General features: G+C 38.8%; 1 protein-coding gene across 9 annotated transcripts in view; it reads left to right on the top strand.

Moving 5' to 3' along the window:
* Positions 1-1239: 1239 nt before the first annotated feature.
* NLGN1 (neuroligin 1) overlaps positions 1240-23570 on the top strand; it is a 315178-nt gene continuing 292847 nt past the window's right edge. For 4 of the 9 annotated variants that reach the window (XM_072867354.1, XM_072867353.1, XM_072867352.1 and 1 more), the window contains exon 1: positions 1475-1967. In XM_072867354.1, the coding sequence (XP_072723455.1) occupies positions 1475-1967 (493 nt within the window). Of the gene's footprint in view, positions 1292-1474; positions 1968-2429; positions 2490-23570 lie in introns of those variants that run through there. The other 5 variants (XM_072867351.1, XM_072867349.1, XM_072867347.1 and 2 more) reach the window with 2 other exon arrangements.

The raw sequence follows: 23570 nt of genomic DNA, 5'->3' as shown, positions 1-23570 counted from the left end.
AATATGTTTAACATGAATATGGAAGATATAATGATATGCACTGAGCAATTTTCAGAAGTGCTGGAACACAGCCTTGTGTGACAACCTCTGAGCTGAAGTAGTTGAAAATAGAATCTGGAATTTGAGATTATACAGTCTCTGATCCTAACTGATTATTTTTCTAGGATATTGTTCAGTCAGCATGTGGGTATATGAAAGATAAGATTTCTACTGTCCTATGGGAACGTTTATTGTTTATGTTATAAATTAAGGGTGGTAGGCATTGAGTGCATTCATAATGCATTTTCATTTTTCACTAAAGTCAGTAGTTTATAAGGAATGCAGGATTGGTCTGAAGTAAAAATTGTGATATACAGCTCCATCCCTAAACTATCGGTTCGTACCCTTTTCCAAATCAGTTTTGAAAAAAAAAACAAACCACTGAGGTCCAGTTATACTTCTGTGCAAATTCAGAGTTTGCCATTTACTTCAGTGGGAGCAGATTTTGGTCCTTCATTGATGTGAACATTTCACTCTGTAGATCATCAGCTGTCAGAAACCTGTGGAATAAGAAAACCATATGAAGTATGGTAATTCAGGTTATCATGAATAAGCACAGTAATTCGTGTTATCCTTACAAATATATTGCAGTTGCCTCAACGTTTTAATCAGAAGTATTTTAAAATGAACAAAAAAATGTTTGTATGTATTATAATCTGCTTTTAATGAAATAAAATGTATTTGAGTGTTCGGTATGCCTGTCTATCTTAATTTCACTATCTTCTGCTTTAAGAAATAATTACTTTCATTTTGATAAATCAACTTGTGCAAACAAGGTGAAAATTGATTATGAGCTGATTAAGTTAAATAAAATATTAACATAAACACTTAGGTAATGTAGCCTGGCAGCAAATTGCTTATTCTTAAAAAGGTGAATTTTAAAAATGTGTTTTCTCTGAGTCCTGTTTCTTCTGAAAAATCTCTATAAATTCAACAGGTGACATTATAGATAATCCAGTAATCAGTGTTTCACCCGCCATTTCATGGACCCATAAGCTACTGCAATTTGACTTACATGACTCTAGTAACTATTAATGTATGTAAATAACTTGTGAAACATCTAGTTATCACTCTGCTCATATTAGCTCTTTCATACTAATGATTTATTTTCATTTTCTCCAGGATATAGACCTGCGGCTAACTGGATTTGATTTATAAGAGGGGATTCTGCAGTAAATGGCTGCTCTCTTCATATTGCTGCTATGGAAAACAGAATTGTCAATAGGATGTAGTCTGATAAATAGTGCTGAGTGAAGATGCAGCTTCAATAAGTGTGAAATCAATGGAAGATACTTACCGCATGAAAAGCCTTTTGAGATTTTTCTGACAGGCGCCTATTTAGGAAACTTGATCTGTTTCCTTCAGTTGCCCTGTTTTTACACCAGTGGATACAAATCAGATTGCTTCATTGTAGTTACACAACTAATGTGGGACCATGGCCTTTCCAAGATCCGTGTGGCTGAACTGTGTATGGAGAGCGATGATAGTCCGCCTGTTACACATGGGATTGAATGCCACTTTTGCTTTTTGTATACTTGGATTTTTGCTTCACGCTGCAGCTGTGTCCTCCCAAAAATTGGATGATACCAACCCAGTGGTGACCACCAACTTTGGCAAGATAAGAGGGATTAAGAAGGAACTTAATAATGAAATTTTGGGGCCCGTTATTCAGTTTCTTGGGGTTCCGTACGCTGCCCCTCCAACAGGGGAGCGCCGCTTTCAACCTCCTGAGCCTCCGTCTCCCTGGGCAGATATCAAAAATACCACTCAGTTTGCTCCAGTGTGTCCCCAGAACATTATAGAAGGCAGGTTGCCTGAAGTCATGCTTCCCGTGTGGTTTACTAATAACTTGGATGTAGTTTCCACCTATGTACAAGATCAGAATGAAGACTGCCTCTATTTAAATATCTATGTCCCAACCGAGGATGGTGAGTTAATAGCAGGCGAAACAGGGAGATCTTTTTATTTTCCTGTTCTATGTTCTAACAATATTAATTCACGTGTACTGGTAGCATGCATGGCTTTCTTTGTTTGCATGCCAGCATATTATATGTATGCATGCTGCTTTTCTGTGTATGCATCTGTCCTTGTTTTTTTGGTTGGTGGTTTTGTTTTGTTTTTTTTTTTTTTTCCTTTCTGTCTACACTCATTTTTTTCTCCCACAGCACGTGTATTTTTAGGTCAAAGTTGGTACCTAATTCTCATTGCCACCCACTGACTTCTGGGAAGATGCATCAACATCTTATCCATTGCATGTGCAGGCACAGCGAGTTGAGAATCTTCCGCACCTAATAAAGCAGGTCATATTTAAGTTAGATAGTGGTGTTGCATGCTCCTACTGTCTGTGATGGAGCTCCATGTTATTTTCTAGTCTTCTATTCATTTTTCAGTCAAAAGAATATCCAAGGAATGTGCCAGAAAACCCGGCAAGAAAATTTGTAGAAAAGGAGGTATGTATAAAGTGGACGAAAAAAAAAAAATGGGGGAAAGATCAAAACCGTGCAAAGGAAGAACAAATAATACAGCTGAAAGAGGCTGATTTGCTGATGCTGTGGAGTGAACTGTTAGGGACTATCTTGTCCTAATGAAGCCAGAAAGGCATTTAAAGAGATGGACCATGTAAAGCAGATGAGAAGATAACATTTGTAAAGTCTGAACTCAGTTGCACCTGATCATCTCTGTTGCACTATGTCATGCTGACCTTATTGGCAGCTTCTCTGTCTTGGCCTCGTGGTTTAGAGGAGTGTCTGTCACTCGTACGTAGATACAGTATGTTGTATATGCATACATAGGAGGTAGCTTATATGCCTGGGGCCTCGTGCTATTGCCATTGAAGTTGCTGGCACGGCTCCACAGCTCTATATTCCACTGGTATAGCATAATGGCTATGATGTACTATAGTAAAGCAGAGCTGAAAATCTGCATTGACTTTCTACGTGATATACCTTATTTTCTTGGAACAGTGTTAACTTTCCTGAAATGTAGACGTGAAACACTTTTTTTCGTTTACACGCTTCTAAAAGTGAGCGTTGATTTCCTTTATTACGTGATTACAGCTCTCTTTGCAAAGCCGAAAATCTCTTAACAGGGGTGTAGGGAAATGTTAAATATTGTGGCATTGTATTTTGGAAACTAGGCTGCTTTTGGAAGCTTTGAAAACTTGGCTTCTGCCCTTTTCGTGTTAGATAGTATGGGAGAATTTGCAGATTTCTTTGTGAACATTTGCAAATTCCTGAAGCAATTGATATGTGATATAGAAGGTATATTTTGGTTCTGATTTAAAGTAGGTATTTGGTACTAGTGTAAAGTACTAACTTTGTACTACTTTACACATTTGTTTTACATGAAATTATTGGTCTTTATTGTTTTCTTTAAAATAATGTATTATTTAATAGCTGGACTACATTTGAATCTTTTGAATCTAAAAATACTTTTTAGGGTAAACAAAGTAGTGTGGACGTACGTGGTTGCCTGTTAGCTGTAATCCATATTTTTTATATCAGTTGCTATATGTCCCTATTTTTCCAGAGCAAATACATTTTAGGAAAGTGTCATAGCAGGAAATTGTTTAGAGTTGGGCAAAGTTCAACTCTGTAAACTCTGTATTTAGCTTTTTCTAGGCATCTAAATGAAGGTGGCCTTATTGTCCAAGGTTTTTGCTCCTACAGCTCCTACTGACTGTTAGTTGTAGGTAGTTGTTAATTATTAATTGTTAACTGTAGTTGCTCAAAGTATGCTTTTTTAGATGTCTAAATTCACTTTCAGTGACTTAAGGCAATTTGTTTTTAAAGTGTCAGGCTTTGAGGCAACTTCTAATGTTTTCTATTGGGGAATTTTTGCTCAGTGCTGTAAAGATACAGTTGTTTAAGCTGGATTCCCAAAGTTGGAAACAAAGATAATCAGGGTACTGTGAGCAACGTCACTTCTTCACACATCATTCAAGTTAGAATAACTGCTGTCATTTATATGCATTCAATTAATGTGCAGTGCTGCAGCAGTTATTACGCAGTTCATCAAGCGTGTGTAATTAGCTGAGCAACTTTCACTTCCTATCACCCAGATGCTGATTCACAAAGTCATAAATAAAGATGCAGATCTCCATCATTGTTCTCGGAAAGCATCTTTTTCTATGAGAGAATATTAAAAAAAAAAATCAGAAAAATAGCAAAAATAAAGGGAGGGAGAGCCCAGTAGATGAGAAAGTCATGTTTATTGTCCTGTGACCCTGAAGGAGAATAATGAGAGAGTTATTTGAAATTCAGTAGGTACCTCTCCAGTTAAATTCATTGCACACAGAATCACAGAATTGTATAGGTTGGAAAAGACCTTTAAGATCATCGAGTCCAACCATAAACCTAACCCTACCAAGACCACCACTCTACCATGTCCCTAAGCACCTCATCCAAAAGTCTTTTAAATACTTCCAGGGATGGCGACTCAACCACTTCCCTGGGCAGCCTGTTCCAGTGCTTGATAACCCTTTCAGTGAAGTAAAATTTCCTAATATCCAGTCTAAACCTCCCCTGGGGCAACTTGAGGCCATTTCCTCTCGTCCTATCACTTGTTACCTGGGAGAAGAGACCGACCCCACCTCTCTACACCCTCCTTTCAGGCAGTTGTAGAGAGCAATAAGGTCTCCCCTCAGCCTCCTTTTCTTCAGGCTAAACAACCCCAGTTCCCTCAGCCGCTCCCCATCAGACTTGTGCTCCAGACCCTTCCCCAGCTCCGGTGCCCTTCTCTGGACACGCTCCAGCCCCTCAATGTCTCTCTTGTAGTGAGGGGTCCAACACTGAACACGGTATTCGAGGTGCGGCCTCACCAGTGCCAAGGACAGGGGCACGATCACTGCCCTAGTCCTGCTGGCCGTGCTATTTTTGATACAAGCCAGGATGCTATTGGCTTTCTTGGCCACCTGGGCACACTGCTGGCTCATATTTGTCCGGCTGTCAACCAACACCCCCAGGTCCTTCTCTGCCAGGCAGCTTTCCAGCCACTCTTCCCTAAGCCTGTAGCATTGCATGGGGTTGCTGTGACCCAAGTGCAGGACCCAGCACTTGGCCTTGTTGAACCTCATACAACTGGCCTTGGCCCATCGATCCAGCCTGTCCAGGTCCCTCTGCAGAGCCTTCCTACCCTCAAGCAGATCAACACTCCCGCACCACTTGGTGTCACCTGCAAACTTACTGAGGGTGCCCTCGATCCCTTCATCCAGATCATTGATAAAGATATGAAACAGAACTGTCCCCAACACAGAGCCCTGGGGGACACCGCTTGTGACCAGCCGCCAACTGGAGTAAACTCCATTCACCACCACTCTTTGGGCCCAGCCATCCAGCCAGTTCTTTACCCAGCGAAGAGTACACCCATCCAAGTCATGAGCAGCCAGTTTCTCCAGGAGAATGCTGTGGGAAACCGTGTCAAAGGCTTTAGTGAAGTCTAGATAGACAACATCCACAGCCTTCCCCTCATCCACTAGGCGGGTCACCTTGTCGTACACACAGCACAATACACGATGTGTCGTACACACAGCACCTTGTCCACACACAGCACAATAAAAAGCAGCAGAAGCCCACCTTTTCCCATTGACAAGTACAGAGAACTCCTGAGTGCCTTCAGCCTGGGCAGTTGGCATAGCTGTAGTAATCTCTGTCCTCTGAGTAACTCATGCTCTACTCACGTGTAGATAACCTAAGATTATCCTTGGCTTGGATTGCCCCCATACCTAGTCGTAAAAGGAATCATGTTGTAGAACAAAGTTGCAATAGAGTCACAGCATCTTAGCAGCAACAGCAGCTTGGAAATAGCATTGGTTTTGTATGAGAAAGAAGAAAGGCCCAATATTCTCTCTTTTGCTGGATTTTTAGGTTGCAGTCATTTCATTACATTTAATGATGAAAATTACTGGAAAGAGAAAATACAAAACTAAGAGGCAGACTTTTATACCATCTTTTTAATTAAGAAAGGATATATAAATTCAAAGTGACTGAACCAACAACCCTATGCTATTGTATATATTTGATTCTTTCTTATTACATGAACTAGGTTGAATTAGATAAAAAAATTAGTATCTCTACTTAATTGTCAGCTGAGGGACATGAGAAAATTCAAAGTTTTGAAGAACAGGGAGTAATGTGATGAAGATAGATGCAGAAAGGAAAGGAATTCTGTCTGTGTGTCATGCTAGAGATTGTAATGAGTATTATAACCATTACCACCTGTTGGTGGGATTTGCAGAGGCTACAAAACGATAGGCTGGAGCTGGGTGAAAAGGAATGAGACAATATAGCATGCTTTTTGTTAAATATGGCATGCTATAGTATGCATTTTGCTATATTTCAGTATACTTAATCTTCAATTTACTGATTCAATAGATAAAGATCATCTGTTTTCGTGTCTCTTGCTTCAGGTACGTGAAGGTCAGAGGTTACTAATTCTGTTATGGGGATGCATACTAGCAGAAACTTCTCTATTTGCTAGGGCTGGTTTTAGAAAATCTGTGCAAAGGCATCTAATTAATTTTGTGTTGTTTTTTTAGAGGCTAGACTCCATAATTCTAGATTTTAATAGAACCTAGGTTATATTGTAGGTAACACCATTTCACTGACTGTTATTAATTATATTGTTGATTAAGTGGTATTTCTTGAATTTCCTGACAAACTTTTGCATAATTTCTAGGGAATACCTGAATAGTTTTGCACTTTGTTTGGCATTTCAGATCTCTATTTTACTTTATAGTCAAAGCACAAATATTTTACTTGTGATCCAGAATGACAGGTTAACTTATTACCTCTTAGCAGGACTGTACATCCTGCTTTAGCTGCATGCCTGTGCTTTTTTAATACTCTATATTAATTTTTTTGCGTTGCAACAGTTTGCACCATTAATTTCCTAGTTTAATGACAGCTACATAAAGAAATTTTGAAAATGATCACTAATGTGAACACTAAAAGAAACCCCGGGTATTGTGTGTTCTGCGCTTGGGATGATAGTATGCTCTTTCTTATGAACCTGTACTAAAGCCTTCATATTGCCCAAAGATATCTGAATGCGAAAATGTGGAGGTGTAGTTTTTGTAGAGAATATGATATATACTCAATGTCATGGAACTAGGCACATGCAGTTTTGGATACATTAGTATTTGTAGGAGAATTGGGAGTAGAATAAGGAAAGAAATCACTTGATCCTTACTTTTATGTTTAGGAATTATCAGTGGCTAAGAGACTGCCCAACATCAGTGACTTCTTCACATGTGGATTCTGTTTCTTATTCTGGTTACTGCAGTGAATAAATTTTAAATGCAAAGAATCATGATCTGAACTACCTCATTTGAGAGTGTAGGATTAGACAGCTCTATTAATATTTATGCCTCCTAATGGGCTACTTGATTTGCAGAGCAAAGCTCCCAACACCATACTTTCTGGGTTATGGCTGTGGTTACTATGGACGCATAGGAACATATATACATACACACAAATACATTCTTGGAAATGAAACACAAATCACAGTGCTATAATCTCATCGTGCTTTGATCATTCATTGTTTTCAATAGAGAATATGCTACATCAGTTGTGATTCGTAAATGGCACTGATAACTTTAAGGCTTTTAAGCTTAGCAATATGAAATATTTTTTACAAATCTAAGCAGAAATGAAAAGATCCCAATTTAGCCTCTTACTCTGTGTTTCTGTTGGGTGTTTGTTCCAATAATCCATTTAACTATCCTAGAACTGTTTACTTATCATCAAATTTTGGTAACGAGGAATTAATGCCACATGTGCTGTTCCTATGGACTTCATTAAATGAACTTATTTTTGTATACCCGTTTCGGCTCTGAAATCAACCAGAAAAGGACAAGTTGAGGCCTGTTAAAATGTGTATTTCCACTGGCAAAATTTGTCAATTGATTATCAGATTCTTTTTTTCTAAATATGTAATGTAGAAAATAATATCAAAGTAATGGACTCGTAGATGATATATTGTCAAAAATGATTGAAATATTCTTTCTCTATGGCCATATAAATGAAAAGGATAAAATCTAAGGTGTGAGCCTCCATCACTGTAGACTGAGCTATGTCAAAATAGGTTGCATTGCCAGTAGGCTAAGAATATGCATTTGCAGCCCATTACCAGGGCTCATGGTGACTTGAGAGCAAGTGTCAAAGCCCACAGAGCTACCTTGGTGTATATCTTGGTGTATATCAACCGTTACAAAGGGTCTATATCGTCCTTAGGCCACTTTGAAAATTCATAATGAATTATTTGCCTGTAGTGTATTTGTGTCAGTAGTGGCCTGCACACATTTGAAGTTTTGCCCCCATTCACCCTTGCTGGCTCGTGGCTGAAGAGCCCTCATCCTCATTCTGGCCTCGTGAGGCCAAAATTCATCCCTGCGGTATCAGCAGGCACAAATGTAGTCCATAATACTGAACTCCAGTGCTATGCACGAAGACACAAAGATTGTTCTATTTTTCTGTTCCTTTTTGAAGCATTCCTGTTTTTCTTTCCTCAGATACCACTGCAGCATTTCCTATTATACTAGTAATACAAGAAGAAGATAATGAAGCAAACATTGTCTTGTACAGACCTTTTCATCCTTCCATAATCTAAAGCTGTTAGTGTCAGTTAGCAACATTTTTCAAAGATGTGCAGTAGGTTTATGTCATATTGGAAATAAAATAAAATGCTTAAACTCTGATGTACTTTCTACAGTCCTCTTTCTGGGTGAGCCAATGCTTGACAACAGAAGACTTTGCAGGCTGCATTTTAAGACTCCAGTCATCTTAAATGCCATCAACACTGGTCAAAGTCCTCTGTAAATGTCTGGTTGCTCAGGCTCTGAGCTCTTGCTGACCACACAGTCATCGTGCTGTCATTGCTTTGTTCATATACCTTGACAGTGCTTATAGCTCTAACAGGTCTTAAATTCTGATCTAATTCCATTCCTTGTCCATTATTTTACTGCTTGCTTTTCATTTTCTACATCCTCCCACACACAGGCTCTAAAATAGTACTGTTATCCTGATAATACTAAGTCGGATAAAACTGGTTTGTGCTTCTTCCCCTGGCCTTTCTCGGGTGGACCAGTTGTACTCAGTAAACAACTGTGAGATGGTTTTCCTTTCAATCTGCTAGTTTCTAATTTAATATTTAAAGCCAGAATGGACAAATATTATAAAAAATAGCTACATAAGTATATCTGTACATTTTCAGGAGGAACATTTGAATAACTAATAGGACTTTTGGATAACTATTATTTTCTGCTTGCTTTTTTGGTCATTTTTTCCCTGTATTGTATTATTATTCCTTTGCTCTTCTCTGTGTTCATGCTCTTCGTGTCTTTGTTCCTTATAATACACATGGATACAAATATTTTTAGTATTCTTTGCATATTTTTTGAAGCTTGAAACATGATGCTTACATGTGTCAAATGATTCTTAAGGATCATCTCAATTATAATGTTAATAATCTGCTTATAACTTGAATATTGCTCCAGTATAATTTCACTTTTTTTTCCAAATTCTTTTCACTTATAATTCTTTAGCTCTCTTCATTTTTACTTACTTTATGTTGTCAAATTTACATGTCTTCTCTACTTTGATATGTATAGTGTTATTAATTATACTCTGCATTCAGAACCCAACTGCTTTAATGAGCTTAACATAAATGAGATTTGTTTTTGGGATATCAAACCATTTCCTTCTGTTTTAATATTAATATCTCTTATTTTACTTTCTCATGCTTGTAATAATGAAGACTTATCCTAAAAAGAAGCAGCACTGAACAATACAAAGCTAAAGGAAATGGGACAAAGCTGACTTTAAGCTATGTTTGCACCTATATTCTAACGCATCGCCGGGACCAGAGTGGTCTCTGGCCAGAACCAGAGCCACCTCGGGGCTGCTCTAAGGGAATGCAGAACTTGCAAGGCACATGGAAATGGCATAGTGCAGGTGCTGCAGCTGATTTTCCCTTCCAGAGTTTTGCCAAAGTGTTTTGAAACATTTCAGCAGCAACAGTAAATCATGTTGCTAATTCCTCTGCTGTGGGAATTCTTTTAATTCCTTATGCTATCAGAGCAGTAATCAGAATCTGCCCTGGTAGAGTTTTCTGTATGCTTTTTATTGAGGGTGGCTTTTGCCTTTCCTATTCATACTAATAGTACAGTAAATGTATAGTAAGTTTAGTCTTAGGAATGTGAAGAGAAGGAGAATTAGCTGGCTGAAGAATTTTTGGTTCTTCAGCTGATAAAGCTCTGGAAGAAGTTCCTTTATTGAAATACCATTGCCTTGTAAAGGTCCGTCCACCAAGGGGGTGGAGGGAGAATACATCTTCTGCAGGTTTTCTGTGTTAGCAGGGGTATAGCCAGCAGATTCGACCAAGAAGACACATTTTGGGAGATCATAGCCGGTATGACTGGAAGGCTGTAGCAGCAGCTGTGCTGGAGTGCTGGGTCCTGAAGGAAGGCTTGCAGTCTCTCAGCAGCTGTCAGGGACTCCTCCGCACATGGGCCTTTTCCTGAGCATTTTATGGTGGTCCAGGATCTGTCCCTTTATGTTGCAGAGGAATCAGAGTACAGTTGGTATGCTGTGGTGGGCACTATTCACATCTTCCTTCTCTCAATGGTAATTTACAATTCAATGTCTTGTGAGATGCTGAGCTATCATAGAATTATTAGGTTTGAGCTCCATTAATGTCAGAGGTTTTGGATCAGGCCCTGCAGAGGTGAAGTACTGAGGTCTCTCAATATGATTTAATATTTGTTTAAATAATTTTTTTATCCTTATATTATTTTATAATGTGTGGAAAATCACATCTATAGTATATATAGAGAGAGACAGTAGGGCAAAATCTATAGGAGAGAGACAGCCATTTATTATTTGTATTTGTTTTCTGGAAAGCTTCCATTTGTTACATTTCACGCTTTTTGTAAAGGCCTTCTTTAATTATTAGCTGAAAGTCAGGTATTTATGTAATTACCATAATTATATCTACACATCTAGTGTACTTGCAATTATTTCATTAAAAATTGTAATTTTTATACAATTATAGGGGATAATGACGTCCTTGTAAGATGTTGTAGAAGCCCTAATTAAATGGTGGCATAAATGAATTGGAAGTGATTTTGAAGTTTTGAATATTGTTTTATCAGAAATATCAGAAGTGATTCATCCACATTATGAACTGGCAGTAAAACCCCTCCAAAGTTATTTTGAGAAAAGATTTCATAGAGCTCATGGAAAAGAATTTGTCTCTATTGCCTTTACTTTCTGTTCTCTATATTCTTACACCTAAAAAACTGTCTGCAGATTTTTAATGGAAAGGTGCGTTGTGTAAGAAGAAGATTGCACAGCTTGCTGAATCTTTCTAGAAGGCTCAGCCCGGAGCAAATAGGATCTATGTGCAAGCACAGTCTGTACTTAGACATCCTTCTTCTACACAGAGGGAAAAACCTATCCAACAGTTGGCTCAAGATGATGAAAAAGCTCCACTAAGTATAAGGAGGTTTTCATTACATGCTGAGTTTTGATGATCTGCTTATGTATTGGAATGTCCAAATAGTGCAGCTCCAGGTGTTGGGGAAAGAGAGACAAAATTCCTCTTGTAGCACCGGTCCGTGTGATGCTCCAAGCACAGGAGGTGGACAAGGCAGCGTGGATACAGAGGAACCCTATGGAGCATCTCCCTTTCTCTCCTCCAGAGTGGGTGGGGAATGACAGGCAAGCATAACATATGCCAGAATCTACCAAAACCTCAGGATCACAGATTTCTCATCCTCTTTCATGTGTCAACTTTCTGTAGTGTACCGATGGTCTCTCTTCTCTCCCTTCAGTTAATTTTAAAAGTCATTGAAAATGGCAGTAAGGCGTATATAATTTTTAGGCTTATTGTATCATTCTGTTTTTTTAAATCTAAAATAGTGTGTTCTTAAGTGATGGGTACGTAACAATGTACCTATGGCATGACTGGCAACCATGCAGCCACCCTTACCGTGACATCTGCCTCGGTTTTGCTTCTAAAGACAGCACCCTGCTGTCGGGCTGTGGCTCTGGGCAGACTGGAGCTATGTACAAACCAGCTGGAGGGGCCTCCCATCTCTCTTGCACCCGGCTGCTTACCTCCCACCTACCAGCTGGGGCTCCTCCTCCAGTCTTTGCTCCCAGTTTCGTTAGGGGAATGACTCATGCACATTCTTCCCAGTTACTTCAGATGCATTCAGGCAGGTTAGAGAAACCTTCTGTTTAATTCACTTAATTCACATCAGCTCGCTTTTGCTCAGCCTGATTGAGGAGGGTTTGCAGGATCTACTCTAATGCAGAATTTTAATGTCCCACAAAAGGATGGAGACAAAGCTCCAAGAGGCAGGAGATCCTGGAGGGAGCAGTAATGTCTTACTGTACCCTGAGCTGCAGAAAGACCATCCATCCACGGCCTGGAGAAGAGCTCCCTGGCTCTACCATCGTGTGTCAAGGTTCCTTGCTGAGGCAGCCAACACGAGAACTGGTTTGCTCATATGGTTGTGGTGCTTTTCTAAGGACTTGCTGCCCTTTAACCAGAAGCTGAGCACCACCGTTGTGGTCAAGCTCCCTTCCAGTGCCCTGGCAGGGATTTTTTTAGTTTCTGCCAACACTACTCTTTGCTTTTCAGTCTTTAATATATTAGTATTAATGTAGTGAACAGGCAAATGGAACACACCATTCACCAGCTGGATCTAGCTGAACCAATGAGAATTTATTCTCTGAGAATCCCCATTCCCAAAGCAATAGTTTTAATGAGATGGACCCCGTGGTAAGGGAATATGAAACATGCATTTATCTACGTATATGTATATACATATACAGTCATAAACAGATTTGAAAGCTCAAAGGAAAACTAGTACAATTTGTCTTACTTGTTTGCAAAATTGATATTGATTTGTATGTTTTCATATTTATTTTAAAGTGCTAAAAAGAATTTGGAGATTTTTTTAAAAATCTGAACTTAGTTGCTGAAGGCCAGTTCTAAGATGTGAGCCAAACAGATATTATGGAAGATTTTGCACATTTACCTACTCCAAGACTGCTTTCGTTAATGATAGTGCCCCATGATCTATATAGCAGTTCGGATCTATGAAATATTACTGTATATAGCTGTTGTAGAGGCAGGTTTACTTCAGGAAATGTCACAAGAAATCATCAGGCTGTAAACCTAGATTTTTAAATCTTAGTCCTTTCCCTGTTTCTCTGTGATGCTAAACTCAGATGAAGTACCCTTCCGTTTGAATCAATTAACTGCTGCGCTGTGTGGAACAGGAAAGAGAATTAAGTTTGTTTTCTACACTTTTCAGTCATTAACTGAGCTGTTCGTTAATGACAAATGGATTACTTTTGCTAGAAACAATAAATGTTGAAACAAAAAATAATTGCTATACTTAAGTGCTGAAGCACCTGCGGTCTCTTTTATATGAAGTCTCATAGATGAAGTCTCACATAAGGGAAGAAACAAAAGATGCATCGATTGTCTTTTCTTTAAAGTGCCATGAAACCTTTGATTAACTGGCAATTCTGTGGCAGTTGCAATTCTGTAAGTATTGAAGGTGTTACCTGCCCAAAAGCACATTTTGATACTAGATCATGGGAAACGGGTGCTTGAGTTTGAGAGACATATGGACGGTTGCTGAAGAGGTCACAGTAAAAGTCCCCCCCATCCTGAATCTGGGCCTGTTGGCAGAAATCCCTCGCGTCCCCTTCTGCGTGCGTTATCTTCTATGTCGTTCACATGTGAAAGAGAACATTGCCCCTTCAACTGTGAAACAGTCATGTGTTTTTGACAGGCTGATTTTGTTTCTCTTGCTGACATCTTTGAAAGATGGCTGCCGAAATGTGGTTAGGCATGAGAGGGACGTTCGCTTGCAGAGGTGAGCTGGGAGACAGAAGATGAGCTGAAAAAAGCAGGAAGGGGATTTGACAGCAAAGAAGGCTCCTGACACACACGTTGAAGCAGGTGTACACTGCCAGGCAGTGTGCAAACCAAGCAGAGAAATAGGATTAAAAGGCTCTTTCCCTTTAGGCAAAATAAGACCAAGAAGAAGGCAGTGCTCAATTCCACCCTGCAGTTTTAAGTGGCAGAAACTATTTTTCTCTCCAGAGTTTGCTAACATATATTAGTTGCTGTTTTTCTGCCCAGAGCTTTGACATACTCAGCTACAAGCTAGTTTGGCTGAGTATCAGCACAACAAACAAGCAGCAGTCAAACGAGAGAGGAAGAGACAAATGATTTACCAGAAATGCTCCATATCCCCTTCCACGCTTGACATTTGCACTGTGCGAGGGGGCTGGCTGTCACCCCTTGTCCGGTACTTGGGCATGGGGTAGAGGATGTGTCACAAAATAGGTTTGACCTAAGGTAGGGCAAAAGCTAGCCCTTAATATTGCTTGATTAAAAATAGATAAACTCAGCAGCAAGTTGGATTTTGGCCTGTTGTTTGAATTATGAATATTCTTCTAAATGCTGTCACTTCCTTAAAGAAATACAGCGGTTTCTTTTGAATTTTAAGTGACTTTGGGTTGAAATTCTGTGTGAGTGATTATCTGGCTCAGTGAATACCCTTGTTATTATTTGCAGTTTGGGGTGTTAACCTCTTCACTGCTGAAATCTCCAAGTGCAGCGTGCCATTGTACTGGCTCTCAGGAACTAGAAAGGCTAAGAAGCCATTGAAACACATTCAGGAAATGTCATAATTTTCAGGCTGATGAAGTGCTAGCCTGGAAGAGAACAAAGAAACGATAATAATAATTACATTTACTTTATGCTTGCGAAGAAGACAGTTTGAAGGAGAGCGGGCCATAGACAGTAGCTCATTTTTGGTTCTGCCCCCATTAGTTATGTCACATTCCTCCTTTACTTCTGTAACCCCAGAAATGTGCTGTTTAAACGGAGCTTGGACGCAGAGGGACGATTTGACATAAAGCCAAATGTCCCTTTCCAGTCATTCTGGACCTCGCTAGCCTTTTCCCCTTCCCTCCCTCCTCCCCTGGCTAAGCAGCATCTGGCCCTCTCCCTGTGGTGAACTTGTGACTCTATTTCAAGTATAGATTTAGTTATTAAATCTGGAGATAAAGTATGGATCTGTTCCACTAATCAGATACTCCAGTGATTAGAGCCATAGAAGTACTTGGAGAGATCAATTAGATTAGATTATCAAATCATTATAAGCAAACTCTTAAAGACAAAGCAATAGAAAGTAATCTTGTGTCACTGTGTTTCTTTAGAGAATATTTATACTCTCTTATTGTTTGTTTGCCTCTGTTTTATTTGCATGTGTTAAGACTACAGTGGCACTGAGCCTCACGCCCAGAACTGGGCTGGAGGACAGAATAAACCAATTTGTACACTAAAACTCTCTCTGTGATGCTGGTCATAGGCTAAACCACATTATTGCTTGTACTGTAGGTGAAAAAATACGTGCACGTGGAAATCTTACTTCATAAAGCAATTGGGCAGTTTCTTGGGGCAACTCATTTCAGACCTCTGGGGTTAGGCAGGAAGCCTTCTGTTCTCTCGCCAGCCTTTTATCATCTCTCTTATCTCATTCTGTAGTTATTATTTTGACTGTGGAATCTTATTTTGACTACTCTTATTGCATAAACCCAGTGTTATGAACCAACACTAGCTAATTCAGATAAAGGTTTGTGATTCATTCTTTAGTAGTTTGTTTTCAGGGTTTCTGTGAAAATGGTTTTCCGGTGTATAATAGGCATTCGTGTCACTCCTAAGACTTGAAGCTGTGTTTTCTGCAGCCTGCAGTGTCATTTTCTTAACATGTATATGTATATATATATGAACTTTTCTTTATGAATATATATTTTAGTAAGTACTCCAGCTAATGCTAATATACTGTTTTCGTGAGAGAATTGGCAGAATAGTATACATCAAAGGCAACAATTAGCGTATTTTCATTTGACTTGTTCAGCCTATTAGGTTGTTAAATTTTGCATAGAAAATCATTAGCATGTTTAATTTGGGAAGGAAGCTCTTGGAAGAGGAGTTGTGGATGTAAATCAATCAGTGAGGAGGCTCTCATACAACAGCAGCTAGAGCTCTGAAATATCATGAAATATTTTCCCATATTATTAACTGTAAATGCGAAGAGGTGAAAAAACTGCAGGATTATCACTGGTTTAGGAGTTAACAAAGAAGCTTGTGATGGCTTTGTCTAATATTAAAATCTAGAGCAAGATTGTATCGTATTCTTTTCTTATGGAACACTGGCATAGAAGTACAGGTTTGCGGTTGCTATTCTTTTTTAAATGAAGGTGAAGGACATCCGAACCAGACTTGAGGTAACATAGCTCATGGTGTTTTTTCTTTCCTTTCCCCAAAACTAGTTCAAGAACTGTTGCATCACAAGTGATCTTGCAACTGTTACGCATGTTGCTTGCTACTTCAGAATGAGCTGAAGTTGAAAAAGTGACAGAAAAAAGTGCAAAGTGCCTTTTCCCCCTATCTTTATTGGCAGCATGTGACCTGACATTGTGGCAATTTAGAAACAGTTATCTGGTATTAAATAAATTCAAAAAGATTTGAATTTTGGCCAATTAAAGTCAAAGAGGAAAGGTCAGAAATCAACACCAAAATAGAACAAATATTAACTAAAGATTCCATCATACAGCAGCTAATCAGGGCTTTTGTGTGCCCTGCTGTGCCAATATCTATTCAGAAGCTAGTCATTATGTCTCTGTTCTGTAAAAGAACTAATTTTGAAGACTTCCCTGCACTAAAATCAAGTAATTTACTGGCCCTTTTTGCTGTGTTTTTATGATGTTTTGCCTGATTAGACATTCAGTGCTAGACACAGTGGCTTCTGGTTTTGTCCCTGCACTTTTCAGGTTCAAATTTCTTTGAGTGCAGTTACCATGCTTTGGTGCCAAAGTACTTGATTGCCTTCATAAACCAGGATATTTAGCGACAAAACTGACATAAGCGTCAGGATTACGTTACTGATTATTTTGAAGGCACAAAAATCCATCAAGTCCTTTCCTTTGTGCTCCAGTGGAAAGCACCTGTACCCATCTGCACTCAGTGGGTAAATTCTTGGCCATGTAAAAGTCAATCATGAAATTCAAATCAAGTTTTACAAGACCAGGCCCAAATTTCCATATCTAAAAGATGAACAAACATAAACTTAGAGGTAGAGACAGGGGATTTGAATATTTTGTAGATTTCGAAAATTGTGCCCGAGACACATAAATATCTTTTCCCTTTCTTTGTCCTTTTTTTCTCTATTCTTATTTTCTCAAAATAATTTCGTACCTATCTCGTATCACGCCCTCTCCTATAATAACAAATCTCTTTTACCTTATTCTGCACTTTTTCTGTGTTTCCTGATCTCATAGTCATTATTCTGTCTGATTTGTCTTTCTTTCATGTTTCCACCTCCATTGTTTTCATTTTAGAAACATTTACTACCTCTTTAGGGCTACAAAATCATGAGCTATTCATTTGCCACTATATCCTTTATTTTTTTCCTTTAGACTGCAGGCAGAGAAACTAAGACAAAAGAGTGTACTTTTGCAAAGTCACACACAGAGAGGGAAAGAGACTGCATGTCATTGTGGAGCTGAAATTAAAACATCCCATTCTTTTTATCACATGTTTATTTTTTTGGGCCAGGCTGTTTATGATGCTTCTGGGCTGCTTTGATGGTTCATGTAGCTGAAGCAATGCTTCTTGTCTTTAATTCCTGCGCAACTTAATCCTGATCTTTCCTAAGTGCAAGTGTTTGTCAGCCAGTTACCCCCTATAGGGGTGCGAATCACATCTTGTCTTAGCCCATGAAATATTTTCCGCCTCCCACTTGTCTTGCTGCCTTACAGCCTCCAAATAGGGAAAAAGAAAGAGTTGCTGCAGCTTTTATTAATTATTTACGTGCTGTTATCAAACATTCCTAGAGTGCCGTAAATTTACAGGCTTTAGTACAAACTTGGAGAAAACAAGATCCCCGCTCTAGAGAATTTACAGTGAAGAAAAGACAACAGAGGTGAAGATATAAAGCCAGTGGATGTAGTAAAGTAGTGCAGAATACAGGAGTTTTGATAAGAAGGGATTGCCATAATACGTGGTGTGAAGGAGAAGGAGCGCACGAGTGCTCGGATGCGTGCACAGAGTGCCCAAAGAGGAGAAAGAGGCAGCAGTAAAAGCCAGTAGCAAATAACGTACAGGGATTACGAGGAAAACAAAAGAATTGACCTGATTTGTGTGTTTACCACTCAGCGTCTTAGTGGTGCTCTTTCAGCTCCTGAATATCATCATTTAACTCAGTGGGTGGCAGGGGCAAGTGCATGTTTCAAATGAAGACCGACGTGATCGAACAGGTCTCTCTCTCCACCATGGCCAGTTCATGTGTGTGCCAGTTAGCGACTGTTTCTAGAAGTCATATGAAACAATGGGAAATGGCCCCTTCAGAGGAATTAATGACACATTCAGCCCCTAGCACAGGGCTTTCTTTGGGCCAGTGAGAGTAGCCACTGTATTTCTGTCTTTCCCAGAGGCAGCAGTGTGATGGCAAAGTGCTGCATCAGATGTGCATTGAACTCCATCCCTAACTTCATGTAGAACCATTATAATTTTCTCCTTTTTTTTCTAATACGATTTTATTTTTAGATGCATGAAAGGATGAGCACAAAGAGTAAAAGTGTGTATAAACAACACAGAGTAACCAGAGGTGAATACGCTAGATTTAGCTAACAGAAATCCACAGATGCTGACATTATTTCCCAGTGACTTTATGGTATTACACGTTGTGTGACCGTGTACGTTGTACGGTAGTGTGCAACTGTTCCGTGTGGTACAACTGCTGCTACGGAGATCACCTGAAATAATGGAATATTAAATGGTATAATCTGTGATAAAGTAATCAGCCATAGCATAAAAAAAAATGCATGTTAAACCAATACAAATTGTTGCCTAGAAAAAACAATGTGTCTGGGTGCGCTACTGTCTGATCTTGTTCTCCTCAGTGCAAAGGGTTGCTCTAAATCACTTCTGACCGTGTTACTTGGGCATCACTTCTTTTCTGATCAAATGCTATTCATTGTACTGAAGAGCTGCAGAGTATATTCAGAGACTCAATCTGCACGTATTTAAGGCCCTCAGTTAAGCGTGCTCCTAAGGAGAGCAGTTGTGGAACACGGGACTTACGCAGGGGTAGTTCAAGGTAGTCGTTAATTTAAAGACTTGCCTGGTGGCAACATTGCCATTAACTGTTATAGGAGGAGGATTTGTCCCATGGTTTGCTGAAACTGGAAGGGTGACTCCTAGGGACCATAAAGCCCCTGGATGTTGCTTTGGCAGTTTAAAGTGGTTGTAAAATGTCTGTAAGTCTAGTTATAATGTTATTATAAAATAGGCATAATTGTAGTCACTGTATGAGTTCCGAGCAAGATGAATATTTGTATGGTTGTGTGATTTCACCCTGAGCTGAAAAGACATTGCTGTTGGCCTTCTCTACTTGCAGTTGCATTTATTTGCTTATTTACTGTAACTTTTTTTTCACTAACTTTAAGAGGGAATATTTTAAGATAACAAGAGTGGAGTGTAAGTGTCTAAGTCTGTGGACAAAAAGATCAGCCAAAAGCTATACACGGGAATGAATACGTAATCAGTAACCTTGTACTTGCCTGTTACAACAAAATAGCATTAAAGAACAGAACATTTGACTGTAATGTAAGTTGGAGTTACTTCCCTGCCAGGGCAGTAATCCTCTTGAGGCTGTCATCTATTGCAACTTGAGCGATTGCTAATTGCTTTTATGAAAGCACCAGCTTCAATTATATGTTTAGTATGTCACCTGTACAGCTTTATATTTGCATGTATTTAGAAAGGCATTCATGCAACGCTGAAAAAAATTAGGAAACAATCCTACAAAAATTAGGTTCACATTTGAACTGTAGCATTAAACACACTGAAGCCACAGAACAAACTGTATTGTACCCATCATGCTTTCAGTTCAGAAATGTGGGAAAAATGTGGTGTTTCGCTAACTGTGAACACTGCCCACACCTCCTCTTGATCTTCTGGGTTTGCACCTGGCACCGATGAAATGCTGTTCTACAGAGCAAGTGCTTATTATTTGTTAGCTGCTTTTGGTGCGAGACTTCACAGATCCAGCAACACGCCCGAAATGCTGACTGTTCAAGCAGATGTTAAGTGCTTAGCGGGTTTATAGGAAGAGCTGATGTCCCTGATAACTGGCTTTACTGAAAGGAGAGAGGGCCTTAACAACACATCTGGGGTTCACCTTGAGCTTTGCAAAAATTCAGATTTGGATCCAGACTGTCTGGCTTGAGCCAATGCCTCCTTCAAAGAAGAGATAATTAAAACGACTTTTATGTCTTTCTTGGAGTCATCATGTCATTTGTTCTGGCAGCAGATGTGACAAAATTATTGTACTTATTTTAAGTTTTCTGCATTATGTTAATGGCCCAGAAAAAAATTAAAGGAGGTTTAGATTGTGTGGAATACAATGACAACTGCACTAATGCCGGTGTTTCTATGAGCGTGGCTTTTCAGTATCCATACTCATTTTATGGTCTGTGGTAGGCAGGGTTGAACTGCTTTATCGTTTTGCTCTACGCTAGTGAATCAGAGTAATTCCTCACAGTAATAAACCAGAAACCTGAATTAGCAAAAATCTGATCCCTAATTGACCTTATCTTGCTGCCGGTCTGATGTAATCTGGATTCTGATGTGATCTTGCCCTCCTTTCTTGTGAATAGTGAAAGAACGCTCACTCTCATTGATTAAAAACCTTAGTTTTCTTAAAAAAAAAAAGGAAAAAAAAAGGGTAAAAAAAAATATATTTCAGGCATTCTCCACTTTTGTTTTATTAGTTTCCACAATTAAACTTGCTTGCAATTTTTAAATTGAATACGTTGCTGATATGACTCTGCATTCTTGGATACATCTGTGTCTTTGTGCATATGGTGGTGTCTATCGTGGTAAAATTCTGCTCCAAGTGCAGTATAGCAGCTAAAAACTCTGGTACCTAACAGTTGTAGGAGACAGATGTAGATTTTCTTTCTCTCCTTTTTTTTTTTTTTTTTTTTAAGCAGGAAGAAACTGTGTTATATATTTTTAATGAAATGGTATTCAGATTGAACAGTTAAAGACAGACTTGTAGTAACCTGCTGATTACTTTGTGCTTGGCAGTTACCCTTGTAGTAGCTGAAATCATTGGTAAAATGGTGATACAGAAGATACATGTTGTATTTTAACAAACCATTGCTAGATGAAATTAAGATGAATTTTTAGGTTTTGTAAATCAAAGTAATAAAATATAAAAGCTAAGAGTACATTTTATGGATTTTCAATCCTATTAATATTTATTAATCTACAATTCTTTAGATTTCTGTATTTCAGGTACTCTGTCATGCAATAACACAGGATTGTCTGAGATGAAAATTAACTTGGACCTAACTGAAATCAAAGAGAACCGATTTCTTCATTTTCATTCCTCAGACTGACAGAAATGCATAAAGTAGAAAACTCAGAAAAACATAACAATTAGATTTGAAAAGTTCTTGCTACTTTATATATCATGGATAGTTTTAGGAATAAAGATGTGCGAAGTTCTTAAAAAAAAACAACCCAAAAAACCCAAAAGAGAAAAACCCTATTTCATCCTGTATTACTATAAAAACATAATAGCAATGCAACATTGAGGATTACCATCCAGCCTTCAGAAGTGCTTCTGCCACCTTGTATCAGTCTTCTTGTCCGCATCCTCTGTACTGTTCTGGACCATAGTTTATGGTACACTAGATTTGTCAGGGAAAGCAAAAAATGCTCACTTCTGCGTAGCAATTGCGGGGAAGCCCAAGGCAGAATTTCCCCACCAGCTGCAGTGGTGTTTTACCACCGGTGGGGCCAGCAAGTATTTTGTATCAACACAAATGCATTCTCTATTTATTTATTTAGATTTATATATTAGCATACATATATCTTTTAGTGGTTTTATTATGGTAATTCGAGGTTTTTATTTTTTTAAAAAAGCAACGTCTTTAGTCCCAGGGTGCTTTGTGAAGTAGTTTTCACCCGTGGCAGATTCCCTAACACCACGTCCCGCCGTGGCTGCGCCCGGGGTGCCAGCTGGTGCCATGTAGTGTTCATGCCTCCTGTTTGCCTTCCTGTCATGGCATACGGCTTCTCCCCAGATTTATTACAAGTACTGACAGTAGGTATTCCTACAGATAGAGTTGCTTTACCCATTCGCTTGTTTTTCTTAGTTTTTCTTAATTTAAGTTTGAGCAATTAAAATCATCTATGCTGGTATCAGCTTCAGGCTGAATTTTGTGGGAAAAGCTCAGTGAAGACCTGTTTGCCGTAGCTGTTTGCCAAGAGAAGGTAGAAATGCACTATTTTGTCTTGCAAAGAAAGTTGTTGCAGCTGTTTGATGGAGGACCTATGTTCTCCCTTGCTCCGAAGCAGGCATGGGGTAGATGTGAGCATGTAATTATAGACTGTAGACTCTTTCATAAGGCATTTGCATAAGAAGCCAAATTAGATTAGTTTAACATAATTCTGGTGTTTCCTAACCTCCCAGTCTTTGCCTCAGCAACCTTAATGTTATTTTAATATAGTTTCTTGAGATTAATACAGACAAAGAGTCCCCATAGGTCCTATAAATCTGATAATCACATAGACAATCTAACAGGAGACGTTTCTGAGAAAGAACAGGAAAATGCATGTTCATATGGAAATGAGGAAATGTTTCTTTATGGTGGCTTTCAGAAAAACTCCTGTAAACTACCACAAAAAGTGGGTGAAATCTTCATCCCTTTGAAATCAAAGGGATTTACTTGAGAGTTTGCGTGATTAGCACAGAAGAGATATCTGCTGCAGTAGAGGAAGAAGGATTTTTTTTTAAGAAGCCTTTAAAGTGACATAGTGAACTATTAAATTCTGTAGATTTCTATAGTCATGTTCTGTAGGATCCTATCATGTTTCTCACAGCAGAAAATTGACTTTTTAAGCATGCTTATTTGCATTATTTATAATCCAAAGATAAAATTCAGACTATTTCTTACCAAAAAAAATTATTGTTTTCCTATGTTAGTTGTTGCCTGAATAGTGCTGCGTGTTCTCTTAAATTCTGGGGTGGCGTGCTGGAGGAGATATAGTTACATTTCCTTACAGATTATATTAACTTTGGATTAAGAAAGCCACAATAAGAATTATCTACTTGATCTTCCACAATTAAGCATTAGTCTGGTTTAAATCTTTAAAGTATCAGCCAGTACAGCAGTGCAAGTTCTAATTAGCATCGTAGCTAATGCATATATTGGTGTTCATGTGAAATAAACATGCCAAAGAGCATAATGCATGTATTATTTTAATGCTTGTGGGGGTTTATTGTGATGTTAATTATAAATCAGGATGAAAAAAGAGTTATGTAGATGTTCTTCTTATTAATTAAAGCAAAATACACTAATAAATTGATTTTTTTCCCTCCGTTACAAGAATAGAAAGTGGGAAATGACTTGCTGCCCTCACCT

Source organism: Ciconia boyciana, chromosome 7, assembly GCF_034638445.1.
Source record: "Ciconia boyciana chromosome 7, ASM3463844v1, whole genome shotgun sequence".
NCBI classification, from domain to species: Eukaryota; Metazoa; Chordata; class Aves; order Ciconiiformes; family Ciconiidae; genus Ciconia; species Ciconia boyciana.
This window is presented reverse-complemented; position numbering and strand designations above follow the sequence as displayed.